Raw genomic sequence first — 17,970 nt, forward strand, 5'->3', positions numbered from 1 at the left:
GTTACTATCGCTATGGCGTGCTTTCAGTATGGCTTACTTTCGGTATGGCGTGCTGTCGGAAGGGCCAGCAACGCTAGCTTGGGTCGAGACTTGCAATTTTACTGACGAGCAAGACGGAAGCTTGCCGATGTGTGACCGGTCAATTCGGTACCAGGCCGAGAAAGTGAGATAATGACGGCGCTGTGATCAGCGCAGGAAAGGCTGCGGAGTCGTGTATGCCCAGCAATGGATGCCAAGTGATGATGGCCAAGGTGCTGGATATGTTGGTTGGATGTAGACGAATGCCAAGCTCAGTCGAACAGGTTCAAGTCACTGCGAGCAGGTCAGACCCTTCTCGTTCAGGTCAATACAGATCTCGAGATCGCCGATTCCATCCACCTCACACTTTAAAAAAATTGTATTCCCGCGATTGCCCCGCTTCCAAGTGGACATCCATTTTGCAATACCGGCTATAAGCGCCAAACGCCTGAGGCCAACGGAAAAGAGAAAGCAGACAAAGCAGACACAGCAGAGAAAGCAGACAAAGCAGACACAGCAAGAGATGGACCTTTTCCAGCCTGCATCTGTTCGAAGATTTAACTCTGATCGACACTTATCGGGAGATATCAGTCCAAGTAAACGGTGTTCAAACTTTTGAGCTAAAACACTATACTATATTGACATAAGGGAAGAACATAGCGGTAGCCTCAAGCTCTCCGCTCTTTTTCTATATATACATTTGTGGTTTGTGACTGACTGTGGGAGCATGCCACCTAATGAGGATGTATGACAACGGACGGGACCCAACGGTCCTCGATCTCCATCATATCGGCCCGCCCGATCTCCGATCAGATCAACTCTCCCCGATCCGTCATCAGATTGTGCTCTGCTGGATCGTTATCTCCAGCAGCATCAACCAAGACTCAAATGATGTGACTCGCTTCTCCGCTTGGCTCAAGCTCTGGCAATTGCACTCTGACCTGACCTCTCTTATCTCTTTGCCAACGGAACACACACTGAGCCGCTCGAGGCAAGGTACTGTATATGTTGATCATACCGCCATCTCTCACCGGCGTGACAACTTTTCAGAAGCATTGATCAAGCAAGACAACCGCCCAGACGCTGGACCCGAATTTGGACACATGGGACAGGGGGGGGATTTGCAACTTGGACGAAGCTAAATGATCAAGGTCTTCTTGGTAATGGCAAAACAGCATCTGAGCCTCTTCTCAATGAGTAAGACTAGCGAGTTGCTTGATGTAGCCGAGATCGAGGTCACGATTTGCCCCTTTGAGCAGGACCCCGTGGAATTTCTCCCCGGTCGTAGGCTGAAAAGGAACGGCGGCATTCTCAGGATGATCTCCGTCCGGGTAATACACTGGGACAGTGTGAAAGCCAGAGTCATGGCCGTTGCCATGCCGCTGCAAATTGTCCATATAGCGGTGAAAGGCAGCCACATGATTTGCGTCGGCAAGCTCAAGCGTTGTGGATGCCGTGAACTCGGGGAGAAGCGTGTACTTAAGTCGTTTGAGCAGCGTTTTGCTTTCCACGTCCTTATCCGCGTATTCGCCAAGCACTTGCGTAATATAGTCTCTGACAGAGGCGCGAAACTGCTCGTTTCGCTCTGGGCTCATCCTTGCCTCGCGAATCTTCTCTTCCAGATTACTCTCATTTCCGACCGGAAATTTCTCGATGTGTCCGGCTTCATGGGCTTTTATCAACTGTCGAGCCCAGAAGTGATCGTTAACAGCCTGCTCGAGGTCATACTGAGGGAAGATGTGCTTGATGGCTGTCAATGGCTGCTTGCCACCGTCCTTAGCGGCATAGCTGTCCATCGATGAAGTAAAGATCACCTGAGCGCTAGGGTTTTTCTGGATCACCCATGAACGTAGGTTTTGAAGGAACAGTTGTTGCCTTCTCATATCCTCTTGCCTGCTGTTGTAACCATGCAGAAGCATGTAGCTCTCAATCGAACCAGGATCGGCTGAGCTGATGACCATTTGAACATCGGCCATGGTGGTCGGTGCAAGCTGGAAGATCCTGACTTGATTTCCATTCAGTTCTCCTCGAAGAGCCTTTGCCTGTGCAGGGGCTACAGATATTCCATTAATCGTATTCCACCAACTCTCGTGTCCGGGAGACTCGCCCAACACATTCGAGCCACTGAACATCCTGAGCTTTCCAAGGTCGACGCGGACGTTGGCGATGTTATTTTGGCGGCCAAGATAATCTTGGAGCTCTTGTGCCGCTTTTTCGTGTCCATTGATTCCTTCAGTGATAGCGATCACTTTATCGTATCTCGGGTCGAGCATCAGAGACCAAATGGCAGCCTTGTCGTCAAACTTGACATCGACAAAAGCCACGGCGACTTTTTCTGCAGCACATACTGATGCGAAGAGGAAGAGGGAAGAAAGGAGGATCGTGGAAAGAGGTCGGAGCCACATCGTCGTGACCGATGCTTGATCTTTGCAAGAAAAGTTCTAGACTAGTTCTCCTTAGAGTAGCTCAAAGGGAAGAGGTGGAGCGAGGGCGTCCTTTTTATCCTTTTGCCCTGCCTGTCGGGCTCACAGCAAAACTGTTGGTTTAGCTCAGAGCCGCTCGGTCCTGCTCTCATATTGAACAAGCTACTACGGCGAGAATCTTGAGCCACAAGACACTTCAATGATGAGTCCCACCAATGCAGGCCATGGTGCAGGACGATACTGACAATGTATTGGTATCAGGTAATGAGCGCCATGAACGCCATATGTCCGAGAGTAAGTAGATGTCGATAATGAAACATTTGCTCCGTGCGTCTTTGAACGTCCGCGATATGCGTCGAGTGTGGGTGCTACGTGTACAAAGTTTGGCATGCTCAAGTTTCTGTTCAGTCACGGAAAACGCATAGACACTGTCGCCAGCTGAACTTGTCGCCACCGATCGACATGCTTACAATCACGCCAAGTTGCTTGAGAATGAGAACTTGCATGACCAATCAAGATATTTAACTATGCACAGAAGACATGCCTGTGTTGCTGAATTGTACGAGGATATGCATGTATCATCTCCTGTGGCTCTTGGGCTCCGGTCAGACAAAAAGGATTCTTGACAGTGCAATGCCAGTTCATTTACTTTCGGTGACCAAAGGCAAAGGAACGAAATGTTTTGGTTGTGTACAATAGCCAACACTTCCTCTAACAAGGTCGGAAGTGGGCCATGAATGGGGTATCGGATACAAAGGGTATCATGTTGAGTGATTACGGTGCCACAACGGTGGGAGAGCGCAAAGTGGGACCGAACAGGAGCGCCCAAGTGTAAGTGCAATAAAAAGATGGGTTGCACATTGAGCGGGCAGGTTTGCAGATGAAGCCGCTGCGATTCCAACTTTTCAATCTGCCTTGGGCAGCAAGGTCGCAAGAGCAGGTGGTGTGGGCTTTCCACGGCGCACGCTGCGATTTGGACCTCGCTCAACCACGACAACAAAAGTGAGGAAGACAACAAAGACAAACTGTACCCACTCCTCTACCCAACCGTACGTGGCCTGAGACACATGCACGACCCTCTGCTTGACCATGGCTGGATGATAGCGGGCGCGGAAGGATGTTGGGAAGTAGTCTGTGCCGCGACCACCTTGCTTCTTCCAAGTGGGGCAATCCAGAAGCTCAAACTCGCCATCTTCAGGACGAACAAAGTCCAGACCCATCAGGCTTCGATCCTGGTCGCATTCGAGGTCTAGAGCTTCGCATGCGGGTTGCCCCTTTCTGGTCGGCGAGATGCAAGCCACGTCCCGCATCCACCTCTGCGTGGATCGTCGCGGGTCTCGGCGGGAGGGCAATGCATCTGTGGGACCAGCCGCCAGAGCCTGCCTCCTCTTCTCTTGCAGTTTCTGAGGCGTTGGTGCGTACGTAGCAAGGATCTGCTCTTCGTGCTGCTCATCATGGGCATCGTACTCCCATTCGTGGTCGAAGCCGCGCTCGCGCAGAAGATCTTGACGGCGTCTTCGCAGCAGCGACTCAATGCGGAGGCGATGCTTAATCTGCTCTGAAGACTCGATCTCGAGACGGAAGTGAGTCACGTCTTTGCTTGCTCCACCTTGCTTTTGCTTCTTACTGTTGAATGCTCGAGACATGCCAAAGATGGAAGCCCCCTGGTTTGACTTGCCCTTGAGGAGTCGAGCGCTTTGGCTAGCGAGAGGAGACGTACCAGGAGCCAAGAGACCGAGCCTCACAGCTTCGCGCTGGCTGATAGTTCGACCGTAGTCGTCATCGTCAGCCCATGCCACTGCTTCCTGCTCGACCACGGCGTTGATGAGATCGAATTGTGCCCCTCGAGGCTCGTCTCCTCCTTGCAGTTGACCCTCCTCGATGATGGGCTGGTCAGCCAGCCAGTTACCTTGCTCTCGTGCTTCGACGCGCGCGAGCAGGGCCGCATCGCGAGGACGAAGAGGAGAATCGTCCGAGAAAACGTCCTCGACATTGCCATATACCGACTGTGCTAACACGCATTCGAGATCATCCTCCTGTTCTTGCTTGTTCTCAGGAACGAGTCGACCATAATGGGCAGTAGGACGATCCGACTTAACCTCGGTGATGATCTTGGAACGCAGCTCCAAGGCAGATGTAGAGCTGACAGAGCGCAGCACCAGAGGCTGTAGCGTCGTCTTGTCGGAGTCCGAGCTGGACGAAGTGGCAGGTCTACGATGTTGCGGTAAGTCGTCGTCGAAATCGTGCTTGCGATCGTCGCCGCCAAAAATGCTACCAAGCTCACTGCCGAGTGTCCTGCCGTGATGGGAAGAGGCAGAAGCAGGACTGCGCTGCAACACAGGCCGACTCCAGGCCGACGAGGGGCTGATGAAAGGATCCGGGCTTTGTCGGATCAAGCTTGCTTCCAATCCAAAGGATGAGGTTTTAGACCTTGTCCTGCGAACACGTGCTGTTGGATGGAACGACATTTGTTTCATGGGAGACAAGTAGGGTGTAGTGTCGTTCCTCTGAGAGACAGCATTCAGCTTGCTCGGGTTCTCGTTCGCAGGACAACTGTCCTTGACGTTATCGTCCTGGGTATCGATGCGCTGGGATCGACTCGAGTATGCTTGTATTGCATAGGAAGGACTGAGCGAAGAATGTTGAGGAAAAGCGGGGGTGATGGGACTGGCGACATCTTGCCAGTCTGCTGCGGCGGATGTTTCCAGAGGTGGACCAGCGATGACCTGCTCTTGCATTTTTCGTCGACAGCCAAGGTCTTCAATTGAAGGCGTGATACGAATCCGTGGTCTACCCGCGGGGCCGAGCGCGATCGAGTTGGACGAAGCTTTCCTGTTCAGGCCCCTTTGTCGAGGAGAAGATGAAGCGCTGCCGCTGCCGCACAGGTCGATGGAATATGTGCCAAGAGACCGCTCTGTTGATGATCGCGATAAGCGCCCATCAGTGACTGGAGATTCATCGCCATGGATACCCCAGATGTCGGCTGCCAGCTCTTTCTTAGCTCGACGAATGGCTAACTTGACCGTCTTGCGGTGCTCGATCACATGGCGGTTGCCCGGGGCTCTACGTCTTGCGTTGGGCGACGCAGACGACACCAGCCTTGGCGCGTCGGCGGATTCGACCGAATCAAGACTGCGGAGACAGTGAGAAGGAGTGATGAAGCCAGACTGAAGGCTGGTTCGCTTCGGCGGGCTGCACATCATGGATAAGGGACCGGATGCACCTTGAGTCTTTCCAGGGCTAGTGCAGGATGCCTGTGCTATGGCATCGACGCTGAGGTCCTGACCGACAGTGTTGAAAGCATCACGAAGCCGCTCGTCTTCTTCCATCGCGCGACCCATTCTGCTGCCAAAGTCTTCCTCGGCCTTAGCCATGGCAGAGTTGGTTTCCTCCAATTCTTTGATCTTGGCGAGCAGTTGAGCTAGTAAAGCACTTTCGCCATCGGTAGTCAGTGCTGAGCGCACGAGGTCCTCCAAGTTGGATGTTGAGGGCACAAGTCCATGATGGTTTGGACTCGGCTCTTCTGCGATGGCTCTAGGTTCGGCGGATGCGAGAGTCGATGCTACTGTTGTGTGACGAGCTTTTGCGGGGAAAACCAAAGGAGAGGCAGGGTCTTGACGATGGTGAGCTACAGGATGTCGCAAAGGCGACCTTGTGGCAGAGGTAGGGCGAGAAGGATGGCCATGAGTCTCGAGCTCAACGTTGCGACGGGTAGCTGCTTCTAACTCTGCTTTGAGGCCACGAATCTCTTTGTTGAGCCTGCCGAGCTTTTTGCTGCCTTGGTAGCGGGCGCTCTCGGCTTCATGCTGGAGCTCTGAGATCTGCTGATGGAGGACGTCGTTCTGCTCGCCGAGGGAAGCGAGTTGCCTTTGCGCTTCCAAGGTCTGCAGTTGCAGCAGAGAAGGTCGCGACCGATGTCTGCTGCTGGATGCGTCTCTTTTTGAGTGAACGCGGGACATGGTGTCAGCGGGTGAAAGAAGGGCATGAGAGGCGAAGCTCGAGATGGAGGCGCTCGGCGAGCATGGCTGTGAGGTGATGAGGCCGGCATCGCTTGGCACCCACATGGATTTGTCCGAGTTATGCGAGTGAGCATCGCCCATGGAAGCATGTGAACGATGAGACGTCTGAAGAGCAGTAGAGACCGGTCTGCTGAAGTAATCGAGCTCTGTGCTCGGGAGCGCGATAGGCTGGGCTAAAGGCGTGATGTCGGTATCGGACCTACGTGGTGAGAGATGACCCTGCGAATGAATGTCGATGTCGGTAGTCGGAGGTGAGTTGATAGGGTGAGAAGCCGAGTAGGGCGTGTGGTTGTCAACGTCGTCCTGTTGGCGCAGGTAAGCTGGATCTTGAGGGTCTGAGATGTCGTTGATCATGGCTTCGATATCGGTGAGGCCGACAAGGTTAGAGCTGGAAGCCATGCTCGTCATGATGCCGCTGCGTAGGTTAAGATTCTTTTCGAGTAATGCTTTGCCAATGTTGGCAGCAACGACGAGCTTCTTCTCGCGTTGGCGCACCTTACGACTTGCTTCGATGAGAAGCTCTTCGAGCTCGTAGCGATCAAGTCCTCCTAAATAGGCATGGTCGAGGACCTCCTCGGATGTGGATGGTGTGAGCGACTCTGGCTCAAAAGCGGCGTCTTGTGGAGCATTTTCGTGTGGATAAGCAGGCGAATCATGGGCCGGCACTTGTTCATGATGCTTCAAGCGCGGCACGAGCTTATCGACGTCGAAATCGAATGGTTCACTGGATTTGAGATCCACGAGGTTTTTCATGTCGGAAAGAGCCGTACGAGATGGCTTTGACTTTGGGTGTTCAAGATGAGCGTCTATGCAGGTGTCTGTGTCCAGTGTAGGTGCAGGCTGGTGCTCGGGCGAAGGTCGCCTTTGACCTGGAGGTCGTGGTCGCGATGCTGTACGGCTCGTCGCTGAGAGCATGTTGTGCGAGCGTAGCAGAGGGCCAGGGACAAACTATCACCATAAAGACGCTCAAGATTCAGTTGGAAGGAGTAGCATAGAAAGCGTTATTCAACGGAAAGGGTTGTCGATAGGGGTCGCATGGGAATCGCGGTCGTTGAGAGAGGCCAGTGGGACGAGGATGGTGCGAAAGATGCAAGGTGAAGCCAGTTGGGGGTTGCTCCCGTCAGCTACAGTGATCCTGGCAGTCGGGATATCCCAGAGATGACAAACACGGTGTATGCGGAGGGGATCGATGTGTAAGGATGGTGGAGTGAATGCGGGAAGCGGATGTCAGATAGAATGAGATGGTGAGGAAGAGGAAGGGCTCTCACTTGGCAAGACACAACTGTATTGAAAGCACCAGCGACTTTCAGGGGTCTAAGATGTAGCCTTTGCAAGACATGGGACAAGGCATTAGTGCTTTCGATTAGCGGTCTGGCACATCGCTCGGCATCATCGGCTTGCTTCTCTCTCGCTTTCTTTTGTCTTGCTCGGCACTTCCGATAAAAATAATGTGTTGCTTTCAGCTGACAGTTTTCAAGAATAAATTAAATACATTAAAATAAATACATTAAGCAAGCGAAGGCTTGAGTGCAGGCCTGGGTTGCCTTCTCCGCTCAGGGGCCAAGGCCATCATCTGCAGTGGACATGTCAAAGAGGAAGCGACAGGGTCCTGCTCACACTCAAGCTTAACAATGTCGTGGAAAGAAAGCTTTCTCCAGGACGAGTTCTCTCTGGGCCATCTCAAAAGGGTTAGCATGCTGGCTGTTCTCCTCCGCCATCTCAAGGATAACAATAGGGAAGCACATGAAAACAGTCGCCACCATTTTCATTTTTATTTTTATTCTATTATTTTTATTTTATTTGTTTTCCCCTTTTTCTCTGAAAGAATTTCAAAGCAAACTCGGACGCGATGGCTACCTCTGCGGCACACGCGTCTTGATGCACGAGCTGCAGACGAGTGCAGAGCATCACTCGAGTGTTGGTCTCGGCAGCTGCATTCGCGTCCTTCTCTGAATCCTACCATCGCGCTGAATTTTCACACAGCACAACACACACACACAATGGCCTTTTCTCTTGGGCCTTTTCTCTTGGGCAGTTTGCCAGTGCGGCAGTGCCGAGAGGGGGCCCGCTTGGCCATTACTCATCGTCGGGGAGCCGTTCGCACTTTACAGAGCCACAGTCTTGCACCTTTCCTCGCAAGTTTGACAGGAATGGCATTGCAGTAAAGCGCTTTCTCGTTCGTCGAAGGCATCCTTGTCAGAGGGACCAAAGGCCGAGTGGAAGGTACGAGGTGAGCTGTCCGAGAGCAGCACAGACCAAAGAAGGAGAAGGTCTAACCCTAACCCTAACACCTTTTTGCAACCTAGATCCTAGGCCCTGGCATGCGCCGCCCCTCTGTTTCAATCCGGATGGGCGTCTCGAGCCCAGGAGCGAGACTGCTCCTCAACCTTCTGCCACTTTTCTTGCTTGCTCTTCAGACGAGCGTCCTCAAGACCTCGATGGACTCGAGATCACCATCTCTACTTGTTTTGGCCCCGTTTTACCGAGTTTTGATCGTCCAAGCCTGCCTGTACCTCGACTCCCGACCTTACAATTGTGTGACCGACGGCCTGCTGGTTTCGCCATCCGACAATCGTTCCGGTTCCCTGCCAACTCCGACTCGGCTCCAGTATTCTAACATCAACCAAGCGCTTATCGCTACGATCGCGTTCATCATCTCATCTCGCTCGACCAACTCCGAGGACAAGGAGGACCCTTTTTCTTTGTTTCCTTTTTTTTTTTTTTTTTTTTTTTCTTTTTTTTTTCTTTTTTTTATTCTTCTTCTTTTTCTTCTTCTTTTTCTTTTACTCTGTGTGTTGCTTCGCGTGCCGTCTCCCGAAGCACGCGTCGGCGGACTTCAGGGTTCAGTATCAATCGCCGATGTCAACAATAAGGGCCGCCCAATCGACGATTAGCTGTTTCCAAGGAGTTTTCCACCATTTTCCATCCCGACACCCGACCGAAATCCAACTCCTTCCAACAGCGAGCTTCAAGCGGAATTGAACAAGTGAGCGAGCCGAAGCTCAATTGTTCTCAAGCCAACCATCCAACTTGGTCGTCCGACATCATCATCAGAGTGTCACCGGTCAGAGCAACCGCCTCCCACAAGCGCCTCGAATCAGATCTATCGCTTAATTAAAGTCACTTCGCACTAGGCACAAGCGTCATTCGATATGGTCATCTGCACTCGTCGCGGTTGCGGCGTCGACTTTGATCCCGCAGCATCTTCTTCAGCTTCAGCCTCCTGTAGCTACCATCCCGGCGCTCCCGTTTTCCACGAAGGTCTCAAGTCATGGTCATGCTGCAAGGACACCAACAAGCCTGTTATGGAGTTTGACCAGTTCCTTGCCATCCCAGGTTGCGCCTCTGCCGACTCTCATACCACCGAGAAGCAAGCCGTCCCTACAGTCAAGAGCGGAACTGTCGTCTCTGACGCAAACGCAAATGACTCTGCCCCTGACCTCAAGGTCGTTTCAAAGGATGCCGATGGTAAGGAGACATTTGGCAAGGCCTCGGCAACATCAAACGTTGTCCAGCCACTTTCTGGGTTGTCTCTCCTAGCAGCCCAGAACGCCGCTCAGTCCTCCAAATCAGAGACCAGCGCACCTGTTCACAAAGAGCCCGTCGAAGAGGAGGACCCAGTTGAGTCTGACGCCAGCCTTCCTGCTGGTCTCGTATGTAAGCGAGGTGGATGCGGCTTCAAGTTTGAAGGAGGTGCTCGAGATCGATCAAAGGAAACCTGCAAGCATCACAAGGGCTCGCCCATCTTCCACGAAGGCTCCAAGGGTTGGTCTTGTTGCAAGCGCAGGGTACTTGACTTCAACGACTTTTTGCAAATCGTGCCTTGCACCACCGCCAAGTCTGGTCACTTGTTCGTCGGTGCACCCAAGACTGCTGCAGACGGCAGTGCTGATGGAGAGGAGAGCGTCGATTGCAGAATGGATCACTACGAGACACCAAACGATGTGCGCTTGACCGTCTATGCAAAGGCTGTCGACGCCGCCAATAGCTCCATCGAATTCAACGAGGACGGAGTAGTCTTTTCGCTCCTGCTCCCGCCAGCGACCGGCTCGTCTCGAGGACGCCGCTTCAAGAAGATCCTCAAGCCCTTTGCACCCATTTTGCCTGCCGAATCATCCTTCAACATCACCAAGTTCAAGGTCGACCTTGTCCTCACCAAAAAGGCTAAGTGCCAAAGCTGGCCTTGTCTCGAGAGTGGCAATCGCCCCATAGGCTATGGTCTCACTTTTGGTCGTGACAAGGACAAGTGAGGTGGCGCCCGATCTCCGCCTACACAGCAACTCACCTACAACACAGCCTCGAACATACACTCGCACTTGTAACAACAGAAGTCATTCATGATTCATCGCATATAGCATTTTTCAACAAGCAGAAAAATGCTCCAATCTGATGTCTCGTTACACTGAGTTTCATTGCAAGAAGTACTCTCAAGCTCGACTGTGGATGTCAGCATGCGCTCGTACAATCACACATGCCAGCGCACTCGAGCGGGTTAAATTGAGTGACTTCAACAATGTCGGTTGTATTCAACTGATATGCATCTACAGAAGCGAAGAGATCTTCATCGGGCGTCGTACCGCATTTGAGAAACCCTCATGGTATCGGTAGAACACTTTGATCTTGCCATCGCTAGCAATTTCAGGGGTACCGCTTGTCGCTGTGATCTCTGCTGTCGCTGCAGCCTCGTTGCTGGAGGATGGCGTCAACTCACTCGAGCTGACAGATCGTATCTCTGGCAACTTCCTCTTCTTGCCTCCCATGCCTTCCGGAATCGGTACCGCCAACAGTGCTGCTGGCACTGATGCGCGCTTCTGCACAATGGGTCGACCAAAGAAGTCGACCGCAATCTTCTCCTTCCTGTTCTTGATCGAATCTCGTGCGACATCCGTGCTGGCGCTCTTGCACCGATAGATCGCTGTCGCATTCTTCGAGGTGGAGCCCGCATCGTCCTCATCGCCCTCGACGCCTGCATTCCTTCTTAGCAGCCGCCTCTCCATCTCCCTTGCGATCAATTGACGTACTGCAAAGCGCGAAGGTCCAACCTCCTTGGAGCGCTTACCCTCGAATTGCGTAAAGATGTCAAGCGGAGGATCAAGCTTGTATACAAGTTGACCTGCGCCCTGCCCTGTTGCCGCGGCTTCTTCCTCCGAGATCTTGTCCTGCACGAATTTGATGTTGAGCGACGACATGATCGAGACAAGCGATCCGAACACTTGCTTGTCCTCGGCACGTGACAATTGGTTGTTGATGGGTCGAAGATCTGGAGTGAGGATGCGCATCAGTGAAGGTCCCAACTCGGTGATGACCGCATGTCGGTTGAACTGTGAGCGGACGTTGGCCGGCAGATTGCCAACGATCTGTGATGCGATCTCGTTGAATGCCGAAGTTTTGAGATGGTTCTCATAGTCGACCTTGGGATATTCGGGCAATGCATTGCCGACGTGAGCGAATAGTAGATGCCAGCAAATGAAAGTCCAAGGCATGAAGCCAAGCAGCTCGTAGTTGCCGTGTGACCATGCCCGCGTTGAAATGCTCTGTCCAAAGTGTAGCCAGTCATGAACCTGTCGGTATCGCTTCCAACCACCGTCAGCTGCGCGAAGCGTCGGATAGTGCTCGAAGCAGCCTTGCGCAAGCTTGTCATACTCGTTGCAGCTGCTCACCTCGTGTATGATGCGGCTGACATTCTCTTGAGGTGTGTCCACAAGCGCAAAGTCCTTTTGCTTCTCTTTGCCCTCCCGTGTCAACTCCTGCGCCGACGCTTTACGTGAAGAATTCCACGGTGAGCCTTCTGCATCTGCAGCGTGCGCGTTGGCGCCTTTCATGCTCGATGCCGCTGCCTGCTTCCGGTTCTGACGCCGGAAGAGCATCTCCCAAGCCTTGTGAACGGTTCCACCCGTGTCCTTGATCCCGATCGATGCATTCTTGACCGCTGCTTCCGTCAGGGCAATGTTCTTGGTCTTTGCAAACTCGAGCGCGTTCAGGCAAGAGCGAATGTCGCCGTTGGTGAGATCTGCCAGGAGGGACAGACCGCGGGCTTCAACTGAGAGTGATTCGGCCTCGCAGACTTCGCGCAGACGCTTGACTACGACATTCGTCGGCGGCTTGTTGAATCGAATGAGTTTGGCCATGGGTCGCAGCGGACGCAGCGAGGGGGCGTAGAGGTCGTTGCAAATGCAAATGATGGGTCGAAGAAGCGGCTTGTAGCCTTTGCGTTGCTGTTTCTTCCCACGAGCAGCAAGGCCAGCCGCCTTCGGACCAGCCGCCTTGCCCATCTCCACCAGTCGTACCAACGCACGCACAAAGCCGTGAGACTCGCCCGAAGCGCCACCACCGCCTCCTGTTGCACCATCAATCTCGTCAATTACCACCAGTGTGGGTCTCGGATCCTTGAGACTGCCGGACTCGAGTGCCATCTTGATCACGTCTTCGACCGCTCCTGACGTACGAGCATCACTGGCATTCAGCTCGTAGACATTGTAGCCAGCGTGCGCGCCGATCACATGAGCAAGTGTTGTCTTTCCTAATCCAGGCGGACCCGAGATCATGATGATGCGCTCCTTCGGACGGCCGTACGGATCTTTCCAAATATGATCGCTGCCGTTGCTTCCGTTTGCATGGTCGGAATAGCTGTACTTGGCCTGAATGTACTGTCGATGACGCTCCTTGCGGTGGTTCTTGCGTTTGAAGACGCACTCGTCCCACTCCTTGAGCCAACCCAGCACCTCGCGATGCACCCGCTCGTCGCCAAGGAGCTCTGTAAATTTGGCAGGTCGATGCTTGTCCACCCACATTTGCGAAGTACCATTGACACCTTCTGCTGATGTTGTCGGTCGAGGTGTCTGCCGAGCGCGAGCACGCCCTTCTTCGTCGCGTTCGACCACATCTAGCGCCTTGAGAGCTTCTACAGCGTCGAGCAGCTGATGGATCGGTCGCTCGAGAAGCTGCGAGGTATCGACATCGGACATGATGGCGGGTGGCTTCCATCCTTTCACGCGTTTTCGACGCTCAAAGCGCACCAATTTTCCGTCCATGGTGGTTGCATTGAAGAAGCCGGCAGGAATGTATTTTGGGACGCCTACGGGCTTCACTCGGGTAGGAAGTCGTGAGGGTCCTGCCTGAGCTTCGCTTGCACCTGCAGAGTCCGATGACCCCTCTACCTCCATCTCAGCCGTTGACAGTGCCTCGATCGCCCTTGAAGATCCCTGTCCCGATGTCGAAAACGGTTTGTTCGTCCACGTTTGCGGCTGGATTTTCGCCGTCACAGGCGTGATCGAGTGCTGCGAGCTTGGCTGAGACGACGTGCCAAGCAGACCATTGCTTTCGAGAAGGTCAGAAACGAGAGATGACGCTGGCGAAGATGAGACGTGCTGGAAAGGAGCCGGGTCTGTGTCGTTAGCGAGAATGTCAGGTAGAGGTGAAGGTGGGCGTTGCGAGGGTTGTGCTAGCCGAGGCGCGGCGGTTTGTTCTTCCTCTGCGAGCAAGAAGGCTTCGAGCTCGTCATCGTCATGTCCGAGCATAGGCGCCTTCGGTTCGGGCTTGTGTGACGGCTGGTACTCTCCCGAGTCTTGCTGCATGTCCATCTCTTCGTCGAGCAACTGATCCAAGTCAAGTTCCGCATCGAAATCCATGCCACCGCCTCCATCAGGGCTTCTGATGAACACCGACGTGTTCAGCTTGGACGATCCTTGCGAGCCCCATGCATTGAGAGCTTTCTGAGCCTCGCTCTGGGAGCCATGAGGACTGATCAAGTTGGTATCGCGCTCTCGGAATTGACCTGCTGCACCCGGAAAGAGCTCGTCAGCTTTGGCTTGCGACAAGAGAGAAGTCGAAGTCGGCAGGTCGAGATCCAAAAGGCTGTTGCCTTCCAGCAGGCTTGTTTCGGCCATAACGGCTGCCCTTGTACGTCTTTGAGTCTCTGTATGGAGGACGCAGCGGCTTTGACTTAGCAATAGAGTATGAAGGTTGGTGTGCAAAGCGGTTCGTTGAAAGGGTGGTGAAGTTGAAAGAACCAAAAGTTGATTCATAGGGTTCGAGTCCAACACGCCTCTGAGTTCAACTCTTGCGTCGCGCGACGCGTAAAATACATGTTTCCAATGTTACACCATTGCCGATCTCACAACGACGGGATCTCGACCAGACCAGCTCGATATCAACAAGTCTCGAGCATGAAAGACCATTCGCATGTCTCTTCTCCGTAGTCCCCCAGTCCAGAACGTGATCAAGCATTTTGCTAGGAGAACAGCAGAAATGAAGCCTGATATCTCTCGAAGAGGCTTTCCGGGGACCATGTTGCCAATGTACTCAAAGATGTGAGCTCAGCACTTCTTCAAGTTTACTTGTTGTATTGCTTGGAATGACTGCGAGACAGGTGCCGAAAAGGGTTGCACGAGGCTGTGTAATGACAGATCTTCACATTCTGTGGCAGAAGCGAAGGGAGCAAGAGTCCAAAAGGCACCAAATCGTGATGACGAGGAGAAGAGGCAGAGGGTAAGTCAGTGTGGGTTCGCAGAAGCAGACGTCATCTTGGCTTGATCAGAACTTACCGGTAGACACCGTCGCCGTAGCTGTTACCGTCCCATGCAGGGTGACGCGAGCCGCCTGCATCGCCACGTTGAGTGCTCCTCCATCGACCAGTGTTGGCAACGCTCAATCCAAGAGCCAGCATGCTTCGTGTGTCTTGCGGTCGGATAATACCATCATCCCAGAGGCGGGCCGAGGCGTATTCGGGCAAAGTCTGCTTTTCGATCCTGTCTCGGAGCCCCTCTTGCTTAGATTTGTCGCTGCTCACCGTTCCCATGACCGAGCTGAGCTGCTCGCCGCCCATCACACCGACACGCGCGTTGGGCCACATCCACAGGAAGCGAGGACTGTAGGCTCGACCGCACATGCCGTAGTTGCCGGCTCCGAAGCTGCCTCCGACAATGACCGTAAACTTGGGCACGTTGGCACATGCAACAGCTCGTACCATCTTGGCACCGTCCTTCGCGATACCTCCTCGCTCCGCCTTGGTACCCACCATGTAGCCGGTAACATTGACCAAGAAAACAAGCGGAATCTGACGCTGGTTGCAAAGCTGGATGAAGCTGGTGGCCTTCTTGGCCGACTCTCCGAAAAGCACGCCGTTGTTGCCGATGATGCCGACATCCTGACCTGCGACCTTGGCGAAACCTGTGACGATCGTGTTGCCGTACAGCTTCTTGAACTCGTGGAAGCGCGAGCCATCTACCAAGCGTGCGATGATGTCGCGGATGTCGAATGGCTTTCGCGCGTTTTCAGGGATGATGCCGTGGAGTTCGGACTGATCGTAGAGAGGCTGCTCGAAGGATACGTCTGTGAGGAATGCATTGGAGCGACCGCAGAGACCCAAGTTTGCCACCGCCTCTCGTGCAAGCGTGATGGCGTGGGCGTCATCGACAGCGAGGTGATCTGTCACACCGGACTCGCTGCAGTGCATCTCACCTCCTCCAAGTGTCTGTACGTCCGCGGACAAAGATCAAAGATGTCAGTTCATGGTTGTCAAGTGGGAAGTCATGGGAAGTCGGGGCCTCATTTTTACTCACCTCGTCGTCGACGACTTCGCCGAGCGCTGCCTTGACGAGTGGAGGTCCGGCCAAGAAGATGGTACCCTGGTTGCGGACAATGATGGTCTCGTCAGCCATCGCTGGCACGTAAGCACCACCAGCTACACTGATACCGTGAACAACGGAGATCTGCGGGATGCCGAGCGCCGACATTTGAGCCATGTTGTAGAAGATGCGTCCGAAATGGTTCTCGTCGGGGAAGACGTCGGCCTGGTGAGGCAGAGCAGCTCCACCACTCTCGTTGAGGTAGACGCACGGCAGGCGGTTCTCGCGAGCAATGGTCTGCGCACGGAGATGTTTCTTGACGGAGATGGGATAGTAGCTTCCTCCCTTGACAGTAGGGTCGTTGGCAACAATCATGCATTCGGTGCCCGAGACACGTCCGATCCCAGAGATCATACCAGCGCCTGGGATCTCGTCATTGCCGTACATCTCGTAGGCAGCCAGCTTTGAAAGCTCGATAAAGGGCGAGCCATGGTCAAGCAGCGCAGCTACACGATCACGAGGAAGCATCTTGCCTCTCGAGACGTGTCGTGTTCTTGCCTTTTCGCTCCCGCCGAGTGCAAGTTTGGCGTGGGTAGCATCGAGCTTGTCGACGAGGCCGTCCATGTACGTTTTGTTGGCCGTGAAGTCGTCCGAGGATGGATCGACATTGTTAGGGAGGACGCTCTGCTGTTCTTGGAAGACCGAGTGGGCTGAAGCACGATAAGACCTCGAGGGAACGCTAAGTGCTTTGTGAGCTTGGCGAACGGTGCCAACCGCGAGTCTACAGGTGGTTTGTCTCGCCAACATGGTCGAATTGTTTCTACTCGGTGCCACGGAACGTAATCGGAAGCGAATGGGAGGCTGACAATTTCGGCCAAACAGCTGGAGAAGGGATGATGGTGGTAATGAAAGGGTCGGTGATGTGGAAAGAGAAGAGAGGCGAACAAGTGGGACCTCTTTGCTTCAGGTCAAGAAAAAGTTGAAGAGCAGTCAAAGCCGAAGGTCTCTCTCTCTCTCTCTCCATATAACGCAGTTGTGTGTTGCTCGTCAATTAGCCGGCCAATCTGAGCACAGACGCAACTATGTCTCTCTCTCTCTCTCTTTCTCTGTGTACTCCCTGCTTCTCTGACAACAATTCTGAGTATCCGAGACATGAGCGGGGCCAACACTTCTTTTCGGCAGCGAAGATGCGGGGGAGCGGGGGGAAAAGAGCCGAGAGACATATTTGGTCCGTCAAAAGCGAAACTTCAGATAGCCGGATCAACGGTGAGTTATCGCCCTTGACCACGCGTGACAATAGGGATGTTCAAGTCGTCGCGCGAGGCTAAAGAAATTAGAGTAAAGCAGTTGAAGATAACAATTAATATACGCCGTTAACGGGGCCACAATCAGGCTCTCTTACCACAGGTGTATGACTTCTTGTAATGCTTAAAAGTTTTTCATGGTCTGTATCTTAATGACAAGCATATATATATATACCCTATTGCCACCCTTGATCATGTCCAAACTAGATGAGTCATTGCTTCCAGACCCCCCTGAGTTGCTGCTTTCTGTGATGCCCCTGAGCTGTTGTTATGGCAACCTTCTTGTGCTTTATTGTGTTTATTGCTTATGCACACTTTTGGTCCCTCAGTGTCTTGGCTAAAGCTCATGTACTCTGTTTGGGATGCTGACACATCTTCAACTCACCCCTTGGCAGTATCTCCAGTCCTATCATCCTAGCTAATTGAGAGGTGTTGAGCCCATTCAAAGGTTTTGTCAAGCTGTCTGCTATGTTGTTCACTGTTCCAATAAATTTGATTGTTATGTCACCCTTGTCATGGGACAGATGGATGTGCAGGAAGAACTGGATTCATATGAAGAAATCTTGTGCAACCATTGTGGATCAGGCGAAAGTAGAGTTCCAACAGAGTTGAGTGAGATTGGTAGGATCAACAGCTCTAT

At 53.2% G+C, this 17,970-nt stretch overlaps 5 protein-coding genes across 5 annotated transcripts; 1 reads left to right on the plus strand and 4 right to left on the minus strand.

Annotated features, from left to right (window-relative positions):
- Positions 1–1,208: 1,208 nt before the first annotated feature.
- On the minus strand, positions 1,209–2,423 carry UHO2_03809 (uncharacterized protein; the record flags this gene model as incomplete). Its single annotated transcript, XM_041554415.1, has 1 exon — positions 1,209–2,423. One exon carries the CDS (start codon positions 2,421–2,423, stop codon positions 1,209–1,211), a length of 1,215 nt encoding a protein of 404 aa, XP_041410349.1.
- A 923-nt stretch (positions 2,424–3,346) lies between these two features.
- Positions 3,347–7,375, minus strand: UHO2_03810 (uncharacterized protein; the record flags this gene model as incomplete). Its single annotated transcript, XM_041554416.1, has 1 exon — positions 3,347–7,375. The coding sequence occupies one exon, from the start codon at positions 7,373–7,375 to the stop codon at positions 3,347–3,349; it is 4,029 nt and encodes a 1,342-aa protein (XP_041410350.1).
- A 2,237-nt stretch (positions 7,376–9,612) lies between these two features.
- Positions 9,613–10,710, plus strand: UHO2_03811 (uncharacterized protein; the record flags this gene model as incomplete). The annotated part of the gene is made up of 1 exon (XM_041554417.1): positions 9,613–10,710. The coding sequence occupies one exon, from the start codon at positions 9,613–9,615 to the stop codon at positions 10,708–10,710; it is 1,098 nt and encodes a 365-aa protein (XP_041410351.1).
- Positions 10,711–11,001: 291 nt separating this feature from the next.
- UHO2_03812 (uncharacterized protein) lies at positions 11,002–14,346 on the minus strand (the record flags this gene model as incomplete). Its single annotated transcript, XM_041554418.1, has 1 exon — positions 11,002–14,346. One exon carries the CDS (start codon positions 14,344–14,346, stop codon positions 11,002–11,004), a length of 3,345 nt encoding a protein of 1,114 aa, XP_041410352.1.
- A 653-nt stretch (positions 14,347–14,999) lies between these two features.
- UHO2_03813 (putative methylcrotonyl-CoA carboxylase beta chain, mitochondrial precursor) lies at positions 15,000–16,833 on the minus strand (the record flags this gene model as incomplete). The annotated part of the gene is made up of 2 exons (XM_041554419.1): positions 15,000–15,932; positions 16,021–16,833. The coding sequence occupies 2 exons, from the start codon at positions 16,831–16,833 to the stop codon at positions 15,000–15,002; spliced, it is 1,746 nt and encodes a 581-aa protein (XP_041410353.1).
- Between the last annotated feature and the right edge of the window lie 1,137 nt (positions 16,834–17,970).

This window comes from Ustilago hordei (genome assembly GCF_900519145.1).
Source record: "Ustilago hordei strain Uho2 genome assembly, contig: UHO2_contig_06, whole genome shotgun sequence".
Taxonomy (NCBI): domain Eukaryota; kingdom Fungi; phylum Basidiomycota; class Ustilaginomycetes; order Ustilaginales; family Ustilaginaceae; genus Ustilago; species Ustilago hordei.